This window comes from Pundamilia nyererei, unplaced genomic scaffold (genome assembly GCF_000239375.1).
Source record: "Pundamilia nyererei isolate P.nyererei 1_Seehausen unplaced genomic scaffold, PunNye1.0 scaffold00010, whole genome shotgun sequence".
Lineage (NCBI taxonomy): Eukaryota > Metazoa > Chordata > Actinopteri > Cichliformes > Cichlidae > Pundamilia > Pundamilia nyererei.
The window spans coordinates 5,360,173-5,374,318 of NW_005187411.1; the positions used below are offsets into that span (position 1 = coordinate 5,360,173).

At 40.5% G+C, this 14,146-nt stretch overlaps 1 protein-coding gene across 1 annotated transcript in view; it reads left to right on the forward strand.

Annotated features, from left to right (window-relative positions):
- Positions 1–14,146, forward strand: part of ltk (leukocyte receptor tyrosine kinase) — a 66,210-nt gene that overhangs the window by 23,089 nt on the left and 28,975 nt on the right. The window contains exons 2-6 of the mRNA XM_005724102.2: positions 6,402–6,494; positions 7,907–8,053; positions 8,318–8,546; positions 11,285–11,418; positions 11,992–12,129. Coding sequence (XP_005724159.1) covers positions 6,402–6,494; positions 7,907–8,053; positions 8,318–8,546; positions 11,285–11,418; positions 11,992–12,129 — 741 coding nt within the window. The remainder of the gene's footprint in view (positions 1–6,401; positions 6,495–7,906; positions 8,054–8,317; positions 8,547–11,284; positions 11,419–11,991; positions 12,130–14,146) is intronic.

Below are 14,146 nucleotides of genomic sequence, written 5' to 3' on the forward strand. Positions count from 1 at the left end.
TGAAACGAGGCCTCGATGATAAGATTTGTTTCCACAGCACATCCCAAAAATGCTCGATTTCATTGAGATCTGGGGAAATTGGAGGCCCAGTCAATATCTTGAATACTTCCTGAGCTTTTTCTTTTTGAGCGAGCCAGTAAAGGGAATTGACTTGTATTCACCCAGACATCCAAATGGCGACAGGGCACTTTCTTCTATCTCTCCGTGGTGTAGTTCTGAAGCTCTGCTTTTTAAATATGTAATAAACTGTGTGTTTTGTTGCTTTTTATCATATACAGCATTTTGGTTTTCACCACTCTGTGCCGCCATAGCTCTTACACGGGTTCCAGTCACATGTGCCAGCCTTTGCCATTCACATGCACCAATTAGCCTTGGCTGACCATGCGCTTTACACTTTTCCATTTTACGTTCCACCAACAATAATAACCCAGAGAACAAACTATAAATTGCTCCAGTAAAATCAATTGGAAATGAGTCACTGCACGTGAAAGCATAACATCCCCCCACTCACACGTGTATGTACTCTGCTAAATGACTTCCATGAATCCAGTCTCTAACTAATGATGTAATTTTACAGTCGGTTTTACGTCACTTTACTGTCACTGTTTCATCATTAGTCTCCCAGAAATGTTGCCCCCATCCCCAGTTAAGTAAGAAGGATCTCCAGCCACTTCATTGATTTTATTTTTTCTTCGCACACTTCTGCTTCTGGATTTGGTTTTGTGATTTAATCGTACTTCTTAACTTGAAAGGAAGCACTACAAAAATAGGCAATGTGAGTAGTTGCTGGTTTTTTTTATTACAGTGTATTTGGCTCATTTTCCCCCTTTTCTTTAACATCCTCATAAATAAAATGCATAGTTCTGAGACCACTTTGCTCAAAACTGCACCCTTGAAAGCAATTACAATGGTTAAAATGCACATGATAGTGATGCTAACAAGGACAGGGGTAGACTTGAGGACTTTTATTATGTGAATTTCATGTGAGGCATTACCTTTGAAGTTCTCTCTTTATCGTCCATATAGAAAATGAATAGAATAATATATGGCCTATGGTCAATTTTAATTTTGTTCTCATCTCATTATGAAATTAATTCCTCATGTAAGTGGCCTGTTTTGAAACTGAAAAAAAATGAAATATGCATCAAGCAACATTTTGTGTGAGAAAAATGCAAAAGCATGGTTCACTTTGGTGAATAAATTGTAGTGTGGGACATAAAATCCTAATAAGACAAAACATTAAGATCTAGTATTGTTTTTTCTGGGGGTGGGGAGGTGGGGCTTGTATTTTTTTCCATATCAGAACAATATTAGTTCCATATTTTATTCCTTTTTGATTAATCTCCTTCTAAACCACCATCTGTCTTCACTTCTAAACTTCTGAAATGCTGAACTTTCATTTCAATTATAGATCGTGGCTCTGTCTATAGCCAGTTCAGCTGTCATGTATCTTGGGAATGAAGCATAAAGGCCTGGTAGCGAATAAGAGATTTGAGAGGTTAAGGACTTTATTAGGCGAGTGTGGAGAGATGAAGCTTCTTGCTACAAAGGATGATTCTGCATAATGCGCAAGGAGATGAATTGTAGGTACTTAATGTTTCCACACTCATTTTTTTATTTTTACCAGGTGTGAGAGCTGTGCAGAACTGTGTCATGTCCCACTGAGCTCTAGTGCTGTTTTAAAGGAGGTATAAATCCACATAATCAGGTGTTACTTAAATAGTACACATATCTCTTTAAGAATATCTGTAGGAACTACTGGATGGCTTACAATAAAACTTTAAGCAGATATTATTCTTTCCACTTTTGTTCCCTTTATTGGTTTTCTCAGATATATAGATCGTAAAAAAACACACACATCTGGGATGTCACCCATTGCTGCATTACTGTTGTTGCTACGTTGAGTTATTGGAGCTAGATTTATTGAATGAGAAGTGGGAATACTAAGTTATCAGCTAACTACAATGGGGTTTGATAGCAAAGTGTAGCCATTAGCGCAAACCCACAAATAAATATCCGAATTTCACTCACCAGATTTAGAAAACTTCTTCACATTGGCTCTTAAGCCCATTAAGTGCACTAGCTACATATCATTTGACATGTAATTACATTGTTTGTTTGTTTTAAAAATGCTCCTCAAATGCTCAAATTAGCTAAGGTGATGCCTAGTAGACAAGTCTGGCAGGCACCAACCACAGACAAAATAGAAAGTGGTCGTAGCTACTGTGACATCAGCCACTGGTTTCTGAAGTCCTGTTGAAGCCTCAGCATGAGTGTTAATGCCATCGCCATCTTGGCTGCAATAAAACAGAGGCGACAAAGAGGGCGAGTATGACCATGAAACCATGCACCCACTGGCTAACAACTTAAGATTGCTAAATTGTTAGCTAGTGAGTGTGTGGTTTCATACCACAGATAATCCTCTATTGTTAACTATAATATTACCAAGATTTACTAAACACACTTAAAGTTGTATTCACTGTGCCAACAAAAGAGTGACTGAGCCAATAAACACTTAATAATAAAGAGCTGAAGTTGTTTTCCTTTAGACCAGCGGTCCCCAACTTTTTTTGCACCACGGACCGGTTTATGTCCGACAATATTTTCACAGACTGGCTTTTAAGGTGTCACGGATAAATACAAAAAAAAAAAAAAAACAGTACTGGTACCAAAAAAAGGAGGATTTATTCAGAACACACGGGAAAGGACCCAGGGAAACCGAGTTAACGATAAAAACGATTTAAAAAAAGAACTATAAAAACCGATGAAAACCCTGAAAACCATAAATTTCACACCCGAGCCTCAACTCTCATGGCCTGGTACCAAACGACTCACAGACCTGTACCGGTCCGAGGCCCGGGGGTTGGCGACCGCTGCTTTAGACCACAGCTATCGCCATCTGGTGGCCTTCAGGTAGAATGCAGGTTCAAGGTACTTGTACACTGGCATGATTTTTCTGACCTGGAAACTACGTCCATGTTTTATACCATTATGGCACCAACCTGTAACTCAAAACGTCCACACCCATAATAATGCAAACTTTATTTTCAGCATTATTTGTGAGTTAAGTGAAAATGACCAGTAGACCCTAATCATGTTGAAAACGGAAGGTGGCATCTAAATAACACCAAAAGTGAAAAAAATACTTTTTCAACATAATTGATTGATGATTAATTTGTTGGTCTAGAAGCAAAATTTGCTGCAAAACTACAAAACTCATTAGAGAGAGTGAGAAATGCCCTAAGTCAGGTGATGTGATGATTTAGGCACAGGTAGAGAAAGAGAATCCAGGAGCGAGCGTATAAATAGCATCAGGCAGTGCTCTGGTTGTACCCTTGCTTAGCTTAATTTAGCTCAGGCATTTACAGCATGCCACTTTCATGAGCACATGGAGAGCGAATGTGTTTATCCAAGTGCCGAGGCTGATGTAATAAATAGCTTTCAGCACTCAGAAACTAGCCTTGAAGATAAAAACTGTATAATTCATGGTCTGCTCATTAGAAAATTGCTCCGAGTCCTTCTGAAGCTGCAATTTTGGAGTTTTATTGACTTGACAAGCAGCCAATATTCACACGTACATTTAAAAAAAAAGCTTTCTAGGCAGGCCCAGATGATGTTGTTGTTGTTGTTGTCACACATTTCCTGGTGGTGCAAAGCAAATCCTCTGAGAGGCCAGCGTATGCGATGGATGACAGAGCAGGAGATAGGTAAGGAGATGGAGGCCAGGTTATCCACCTTATCATCAGGCCGCTGCTCTGTGGCCTGATGATAAGTTCCTTTGATTCTGGCTGATCTTGCTTTTAAACAAAAGCTCACTCTTAATGGTTTCACTTCTGCTGAGTGACGGAGAGACAGCAAACTGGTGGCAAAGAGGCCCCTGCTAGTTTGTTGCCTTTTCTATTGAGCTGTTCAGATCTGCAACAAAGCCCCGTCCTTGAACTTAGCTAAACTACAACGCACAGCAGTTTTCTGACTCCACGGTACCTTGATAGAGAAACTAACAAGGACAGGCTTTGCTTTCAACTGAGCTGACAGCTTTTAAAAGTTACACTCTCCTCAAAGGCCTTTGGTGCAGTAACAGTGTAGTCGGGGTCCTGGATTGTCATCAAAGAAACTCGCTGCCGGCTGATGATGATGCAGATAGTTCAGTAATTCTTTCATTTCCTTTCTAGCTTAAAAGAGAGTGTTTGGGTGTTTTTTTTAAAAATTTGTATTTCTTTTGTTCTTTATCTTTTAAATCCATACTGGACAAGATAAGAAAGGAGTTGGAGGGAGTAAAATAAAAAGTTTGGATTCTTGGGGGATTCCCAAGCTTATGTTAATAATAGCGGGTTAATTTTTTTTTCTTCTTTTGGCTGAATCCTTTTCTTTTTTCCTACAGTTTAATTTTTCCCGTTTCCGTGCTCGGAACTATCCATAGCAGCTGTTATTCCATAATTATCAATAAATAGCAAGGCTGCCATTCATAGGCACGACCCCTCACCTCCTCATCATTAGCATCACTAACCGCTTTCAGTAAACAGCAATTTCAGCTATTGAATTTGTCCTGCTTGGCTTTTTTGACTTTGCCCTGCAGGCATCAGATAACAGTAACGCCACTGTTCAGGGGCCATTGCAACATTTGAGTTGTGACCCTCTAAGATATTATCATCTCCCTCATTGTCCACTCGTCATGCTAGTTAATACGTTGAATGTGACTTTTTCTTTCAGCTTGCATCTCCAAAATAAGAGCATGTCTGTTGATTGTTGCTGCGAAGCAGTGAATGCTATTTCTGTATGTATATTTCCATTCATGTAAGAGTTTATCTACGAGGAGAAAAAAGATAAAAAATATTATATTTTGGTGGTTGTGTGAGCATTTAAGCCTCAAGGCAAGCTGTCTTTGAAAGGGATGGAATTAAACGGGGGACAGTAAAAACATTTTGACTCAGCTACATCTAATAGACTGAGAGGTTGGTTTCACAATGAGCTGCAGAAAGTGCCACATGCTGGAAGAATTTCCAGTGTGTGGAGTTTCTTGCATAGCAGAAATTACTGCTGTTTTTTTCATGGATTCAAGGCTTGTGTATCTAAAAACGTTGGTTTACTGTTAAAGTTACTGTATCGCAGCAGTTTTATTCCTTTCCATGACTCTTGCTTGTATGTGAAGTGCTGCCAGAACCCCACTTTGTTTTATTAAAGGTCTCAGACAGATGCCAAAAAAATAAGGAATCAAATAAAATAAAAGTTAAGCTGGGAAAGGGCCAGTTGGTAATTGCTTTCGTTTTTCGTCTTGACATGTAAAGTCCTCTAATTCATGTGAAACTTCATGCTAACAATATGTTTTCACACCTGAAAATTCTGGTGTTAGTTTTGTAGCACTTTTGTTGCGGCGCTAACGAGGCAGCAGTGGAAACTCAGGGCAATTATGCGTCATACTAGTTTTTAGGTTTCCACAGCCTGGATTCAGACGACCACTTTGCTGTTTTTCTTAACAGTGTTACACTTTGTTTCGTCTTGTTTGCAGCAGCATGGTTTATTGGTAGACGCTGCTGTAAACCTCCTGTATTTTAGCTATTCATACTAAATCTGAGTGTTTCTCTTTGACTCATCCATGAAAATTATTGATTCTGTTTATCAAAACAAAAAGATACACTGCCTGGCAACTTTGTTAGGTACACCTGCCAATCACAGCAACTTAATAGATTTAGGCATGTCAGGTTTACAGTACAAAGGATGCTCCGAGAGGAGGAAAATATCAAGTAAGCGGTAGTTCTTTGGGTGAAAATGCCTTTTTGTTACCTAAGGTTAGAGTTGAAAAGCCAGACTGCCTCAAGCTGACAGGAAGGCAACAGTATCTCAAATCAATGGGAAAATCAATCAAATCAATCAAGGTGACCATATCAAAAGACCAGGTGCCACTCCTGCTTGCTAAAGACAGGGAACAGAGGCTACAATTCCCATGGGCTCACCAAAATTTGGCAACAGAGGATTGGAAAAGTCTTGCCTGGTCTGAGGATGTGCGTAAATGTGAAAGCATAGATAAACCCTGCCTTGTATCAATGGTCATGATGTAATGGTGTTAGGGAATTTCTCTCTGTACAGTTTGGCACAGGTTTGGTCCTTTATTACTAACTAAGCACTAAGAACTACAGTAACCAGATCTCAGTCCAGTAGCCTCTGGGATGTGATGGAAAGTTTTGCACCATGGATGTGCAGCCGACAAAATCTACAGCAGCTGCGAGATGTTATCGTGTCAATATGGACCAAACTCTCTGAGGACTGTTTCCAACACCTTGTTGAATTTTTGCCATGAAGAGTTAAAGCGGTTCTGATGGCTGCAGTTTACTAGAGTGACTGAAGACAGTGAAATGCTTGTATGACGTCTCGAACTAATAAAACCTGTTTGTCTCTGTCATTAGTGAGCAGTACCTGCCACGCCCTTTTTGACCGATTTCTGGACGAAGACTTCCCAGATGAGTTTCTTCCTCATCCCCTGGACAATGACAGCCACTGTGAGTTTGTATCTAGAATACTGATGTGTTGATGATTTGACACAAATTGAAAATCTGTATTCCAGTTATCACCTGGGTTGTTTTTATTGCTTTTCTTACACTCATTGCATGCATCTATATGAATATTTCTTTGACTGGAAAGCATGGTTAAATTATTTATCCCTGAAAAACTGGATTTTTGAGACAAAACTACCCATTTTGAATTTCAAGTGCAAGCATCACTCGAGCTGTAACAACACTCCCCTGTTAGATTGCCAGGAGCACAAGTAGCATGTTGATGCCTGTGAAAAAGCAACATTTTTACATCATTTGTGATCAGAGGAAGGCTACTCTTTTATCTGGTTTAAAGAAATGAATGTGGGTTAATATGAAATAATTAGTTAATAATTCTGTGCTTTATCCCAGGAGGGATTCCTAATTCCCCTGGCTTGCTGCCATATTAGTGGTTAAGGCAGTTTCCTCTCCAGTTGTCACATGATGTCTTGAACGTCTCCTCCGTCCCCTTCCTGTTCATCGACCCCCACACAGACAGACACAAAATCAGTCAAAGGCTCTGTCTGTTTGACTTTTAAACAGATTTTGGATTTAAATTTGATTTAGTGGAACTAAAGGCCTTGAGCTGACATTTTATACAATTTTTTTAAAATGTTGTGGCTTTTTTAAAATATATATTCTTCATAGCTTTTCATTTTCTCAGGCACAGTTTTTCCTGTCTAGTTTTGTCTATCCTTTATGTGTTTGGAATTTGCGTTTTATTAGTTTTTTATATTAAAGAGAGATATTTTCAGAGAGAAGCATCACTGGAGGAGTTGCATCCTAACTTTTTTCTTTAGTTCTGTTGGGATTTTTCTGGTCTCGAGATAATAAAGAAACACATTTCTCATATTTCCACTCACCACCCCCACCCCAAACCCCCCCCCCCCCCCCAAAAAAAAGCCTAAAAAACATATGGTGTTACTCATCCCCACTCAGGCATTCATATAAATGAGTTTGGAGGCTTTTTTTGTGAAATCGCAGATGCTGTTTATTTACTGTGAAGTTTTGCGGACAAGTTGTTTTTTTCTTTAATACAGTATCAGTTCGTTTCAAGATTTTATACATAGTGGGATAAAGATAACGTGAGAAATATACACTTTTTCAGTTCTTAGATTTGGGGCTGTTTTGCATGTGTGTATAAATATGATTATTTCAGGCTAGTGGGGAAAAAAATGCCATTAAGACGCATTTTATGTTTATATTTCAGTATATTTGTTAGCTTGGAGCTGTAATCAAATCAGTGCATTTTTAAATCGATACAGTAATTACACATTCAGACAAAAACATTAAAAAAACAACAACAAATAATCTACATAATTTGATGGACTCTTTTTTTAAAAATTGAGTTTTCATCTTTGTTGTTTCATGTGTTGCAGTTCCCTCCTGTGATTTTGAATCACCGTGTCTCTGGACTTTATCGAACAGCAGCCGAAGTGACTGGTTATTAGTGTCGCCACAGCAACCACAGAGTACAAAGGCTGGGATGATGCCTGCAACTGACAACTCAGAGGGAAGGTCTGATGGTAAGAGTGCAGAGACTCACAGAGGAGCAGCTAAATCAGTGTGCTCTGATACACAGTGTTCCTCTTTCTTCTATGTTTAGAAGAGTCTTTGTGCTACTGTGTGAAAACGTTGCTTCTCACTTGACATTTTCTTTCACTCTGTGCTTCATATATTCAAATATACCCTAATCCAGAATTTGTCATAACGCTAAAGCATTAGACAGTGTTATGAGGCTGCTATAAAATAGTCAACCATGAATTTTCCACTTTGTTTTATTACCTTAGGACACTTCCTTCTTTTAACTCCGTCACCTGAAGCTGAGGCCTCTGGGAAATGTGACTACCACTTAATGAGCCCAGTATTGCCAAAAAGCAGCATGGACTGCCTGCTTCAGGTGGCTGTGTATGAGGCCGGCCCCATGGTGGGGAACCTCACACTGCTGATCAAGCCTGCTCAACCAGATTCAGACGTTCACTCGGAGATGCTGCACCACAGGGGACGAGACGACCGCAGGTCAGCGAACACGGCTCTTTCACTTAGATGGGGGTTTTTTTGTTATTGTGCAACACAACCAGTCCTCTTCACTGAAAAAAAAAACCAGAAGGCACACTTCTGTCCCACTAAAGTTACGTAAGAAAAATGTTTCCTGCCTATCATCTAAGGCAAACTGTAGAATTGTGACTGCGTGTTGTTTGGGAAACACGGACAGATATTTCCTATTGATCTAATGCTGAAGCACAACTATCTTTAGAACAGCTAAAAGCATTCCTGAGACTAGAAGCAGGCTGGAAATGAAGTTACATATAATTGGTTAGGACAGAGGAGGATGGATTGGCATATGCAATAAGTTTGTACATTGGGTTTGTTAGTGGCTGCGCAGTAATGGGCTGTGCAATTCCATTATGAGTCACAAGCACACACACTCACACACAGTGACTTTATTTATTAAGCTGGCTATTCATCCAACAAAATCTGCAGATACAATGTCTGGACACACTCTTCATTTAAAGCACAGTTACCATCCAACAGGCTTCATCTTTCAGTGAAGTAGTTCAGTGTGTGTTGTGCGTTGTGTGGGATGTCATGCGTATTGACATATGGCGCAATTTTGTTAAGTGCAAAAATAGAGACTGAATGGTCACAGGAGTTGACATCGGGCTGTATGAGGTGTTGTCAAAAAGTTTTGTGTACTTGGGACAGACAAATAAGCAAAAAAAAAAAAACGTACCACTTAGAATTAGGCTAATCTCTCTTTCAAAACCACTTTGATCGCTGCTGCCATTTTTAATCACTCGCAGTGTGCGGTCTGTGATTTTCCTATTCACCTTGAACATCCGCAGGCCTGGATTTCGTGTGGAGAAACAATCCTCGTGATGAGAACTTGACGTAGTCCAAAGTTTCCAAGACTCAAGGTTGTGAGGAGCAAACTGGTGACCAGGTGGTGTGAATGCGTTAACAGGAGTTAGACTTGTCGACACAGCGTCCTACTTAATCACCATTTGCCACCGTGTGTGTTGGAAACATTGCAACTTCTTCTGATCACATCAGTACAAACTTTGCTCACCACCTCCTGCTTTCTCTGAATGAAAACATAGATGAGGGATCACTGTTTTGTCACACCAGAGGAGATCAGGCAGCACTGCAGAGGCAAAAGTTTCAATGGTCAAACATAATTTCGTGGTGAAAATAGTCTAGTTTGCATATACAGTTGGCGCTACGTAGCATGGACGTATTTTTAGAAATGGAGAGCAGGATTTGTGACGTGTGAGGTAAATCTTGGGTGCTGTCACATATCCCAGGTAGCAGGATTTGCTTTGCTTTATTACGCCACCTATAATCACACAGCTGTGGGCCAGCTTTGTGAAAACACAATCAGGTTGGACTTATGACAAGGTGACAGATGGATTATGCTGAATAATAGCGACATGTTTGGTGCTTTTGTTACGTGGAACACATGCTCATGGAGGAGTGCGGTTCCCATGGTTGATAATGGCAGCAGTAGTGGAAATGTGCCAATAAATGACAGATGGAAGAAGGCACAAACATTATTTAGTAAAACACTATGGTGAGAAATGAGAAGAGGGTGCAGGTGAAGGATTTTAATATTCAGCTTCAGTTTTCATACATTACAAAGGTTCTTTATTTCAGAGAATGCAGAGGGCTTTAGCAGAACATATAACAAATGCAAACTTGACTGTAGAAACTGCAGTGCAGGCTTTTATACAAAAGAAATCATCTTGGCAGTAATGTTGCATAAAGAAGGCAAGAAAGTGAAGATACTCTTGTTTTAACCTTTACTTGTTTTACTTTTAATGCACTTCTCTTTAATGGAACTATAAAAGCCAAAAATTAGAGTTAGAAAAAAGCTGTTTTCACATGTGAACTTTGGAAGACGTGGGGGAGAGTCAAGTCAGGACGTGGTCCGTAGTTGGCTGCAAATGTAGCGCACAGCAGGAAACAGTTTTCACCTCACTAATGGAAAGAGTCTTTTTGGTTTAGGTGAAGATGATGTCTGAGTAGAGCATGCTGGAGGCAGGTCACAGCGAGATCACCACTAGCTATGAATGCACCAGTCTATTACCTGCGCTTTCTCCCATCATTACAAATCACTGCAGCTGGATAATACGTGTAGTTTGCACTGGTGAGCTGACATTTTGATGTGAGCTCTAACTGTGTGAGATCTTTGGTTCTCACGTGCACCTTCGTCAGGTAAGGTCCACAAAAGTTCAGAAGTGTGTACTTTGAATGAACTTCAGGGTTAGCACGGAGGTTATTGTATTATGAAGGTGGTTCATTTCTTCCTGGGATAAATCACCATGGTGACTTACAGGTTATGCTCCAAGTAAGAGATTATCAGGTATAAATGAATCACCTAAATCGTGTCACCACTCCTCAAACCTCTGCACGTCGAAAGTAAGAGGGGCTGATGGTTTTGCGTTTCTCTGATGAGCATCGGTCTGTATTATGAGTCCAACCTCTTTAAATTCTTGTAATCTTATACTTTCTGGATCCTTTGTAAACTCAGCCCCTCTGCTGCCAGTATACTTATTGGCTGTTGCCAAAGCAACTACTTTCATGTGAACCCAGAGGGGAAAACCAGAGTTTGCTGACGCTACCCGAATTGCTGATGCTAGGGCAATATTGGAGAGATACCCTGGGTATGTTGAGTTCGCTTCATAGTACAAGGCCCAGGGCTGCTGCTTATGTGAGAAATTCGATTGATTTTGTTTCTGTGTGATTGCTTAATGCAGGGCTGAGTGGCAGATTTTTGGAGTTCCGATTGGCTGGGTGGCTGGACCCTTTCAGGTGACCCTGCTCTACACTTCGTGTGAGAGAGAAGCCACTGTGGCTCTGGACTCGCTGGAGTTCATAAACTGCGAATCAGGTGAGTTTATCAGGTCGTTAAGAGCTTTCAAACCAGATGCTCATGGTCATTTCCTGTGATAAGCACCTACAACCGCACAGACCAGATAAAAGGAACCACTTTATTTTAAAACCTGAGGTACTTTCACAGTAGCACATACTCGCGTTTTAACGTTTCCACAGCTGCTACAGGAGAACTTTTCTCTCTACAGATTACAGTTAAGGTTGCTTATGAAAACTGATTCACTCAAAACGTGTTAAGGTTTCCTTTTTTTGTCTCATGCATGTTTTGCAAGTGAATGTCAGCACACAAAAATGCTCTGGTGTCAGGAAAATTAAAAAGCTCATGATTTGCGGTCAATTTGTAAACAGGCAAAAGATGCCTGGTCTGTTTTGCAGATTTCTTGAACCTTTTTTCTCAGTGGTTTCACATTTTTCAAGTCTCTACGGTATAGAGCAGCGAGTCAAGAAAAGCCCCTCCGCAGAATCGACCGACCTTCCTGTAAAAGCTGCCTCGTCGCTCATCCTAACTCACCGGGCCTCTAAATCTGCTTTGCACGTTGTTACAGTTGTTGTGTGGTTGTCTCCATTGCAGAACACCATTTCGGTGAAATGAGTCCCATTTGTGAGGAATCTTTCCACTGCAACCACTCAGGAGACTGCATCGCCACGAGCCAAGTGTGTAACTTCCACACGGACTGTCCTTATGGAGAAGACGAGGGCTTCATCTGTGGTGAGATTTTGTTTTTGTTGTTTTTTTTAAATAAAATCACACAGAGTGCAGCAGAGCTTTTATGATGATGTATTTGATTCGATTTCATCTGCACCATCTGACCGATTCTTATAGCGACAGCATTATGAGCAGGAAAACACGTGTGACTGCTTCAGTTTGTGCACATCGGGAGTTATATCAGGCCAGCGTACTGTTGCGCAGTCCTGAAGCAGTCAGCGAGCTATTGGCAAGCTGTAATCCATTTGCATTAGCTGTATAAAATTTAAGTCCATGATAAATTGTTAATCCTTTCACCAAAGGCACAAGATTATTCCATGCCAAGGGCCTTTACACAATAAATTTAAAGTGTAGAGAATAAGTATTATGTGGGGTGTTTAAAGTCTGAAACCTGAGTGCAGATTCTCTTCCTCGGATAATTTGCATTAAAACGCTTTCACCGCCTAGTGTGTTTTTTCCTAATTAGCAGTAAAATGTAGTGTCAGGAATCCAATTGGCTGTTCTCTTTGCTAAGCTCTCTTCTCTGTCTACATCAAAGATTTCAGATAATATGATAAACCCTTTGCAGATTTATTATCCTATTGAAAAAAACATGCACAAAAAAGCATCAGTCATTACCTTTCAGTTCCTCTCACATCACAATCTAACAAGTTACCTTTTTCTCTTTTTTATAACATCAATCACTGTGTGCAAAGAAAAAACTCTCCGAGACACTGAAAAGGCAAAACGCTTCAGTCAGTAAAATCGATATAGTCAGGGTTATTTAAAGCACTTGAGCTGTGAAACGCTGGGGGGAAAGGCCACAGCGGAGATGTAATTTCTTCAACGAGCACACGGGTGTCTTAACCACTTTCATGTGCAAACATCGGTATCAATTTAATCTCTGTGGGTTCTATAGAGAGGTGGCTTACATGTTTTGTCTATTTTAGCACAAAAACTGGAAACAGCTCTCTGTATTCTGGCTTCTTTCACAATTAAATACATGCTTAGAGTGAGAGGAGAAGAATTACACCGATCTCCCGTCTGCATCAAGGACAAAGGTGGAGTCGGGGAAGCTTCCATAGCATAAAAATAGCCTTATCACAAGGTACCTAAAAAGCTCAAAGATATGCCTACACATATGTTTTAAATTGATTATTTGACCTCATACTTCTTGGTGGTTAAACCTACACATGCAGACTATCAAAGGATAGTCTGCATGTGTGCTGTGCATTTTATGCAACAAGTGATTCATGTCCTAGATTTTCAGCAAAATACATTATCTCAGATATGAAGGAACGCCAGTTCAACTCCTGAGATATTGATCTGGTCAGTTAGGCAGCAGGGGGGATCGTTAATCACTTTCAGCTCCTCTGGTATTAATGAAATTAACAACAGGCAACAAAACAGGAATGTTTTTACAGGTGGAGGTCACTGGCATTTTTCCCTCCTCATCTTTTCTGATTGTTTTTCCATTTGGCCAGGGTCAGTGTCACTTCTGGTAGCATGAGGCAATATCTGGACCCTACAGAGGTTGCACAGGTAGGGTATCTCCAAGAGCATTGAGGTATCCTAGGAGACAGACAGTTATTCTAGGAGAGCAGGAGGGGGTCGTACAAAGACTTTAATCCACCAGGACAACCAGTATCTGCTCCTTTATGTAAGAAAGAACAGGATGAGAAGATTATTGGTGTGAATGCTTCTGACCAAACAATCAGAAACAGACTTCATGATGGTGGTCTGAAGGCCATTGCTGCCCTGTGCTTTTCATAGATGAGAGCAGGTTGACCTGTGGAGAACATTAAGCTGCTTTTAACATCATTCAGCACAAGCAGTTTGGTGGTGGGTCAGTGATGGTTTGGGGAAACGTATCCATGGAGGGAGACACAGACCTCAGATCGGTTAGGCAACAGCACCTTCTGTCAGATCCTGTGCTGTTGCAGTGGATTCCTACTAGTTCATGATGCACCTCAGACTGTTCCAGCAACTCAGCGATGCCCTGGTCCAGATCTGATGGGAGATCCCCCAGGACACCATGAGT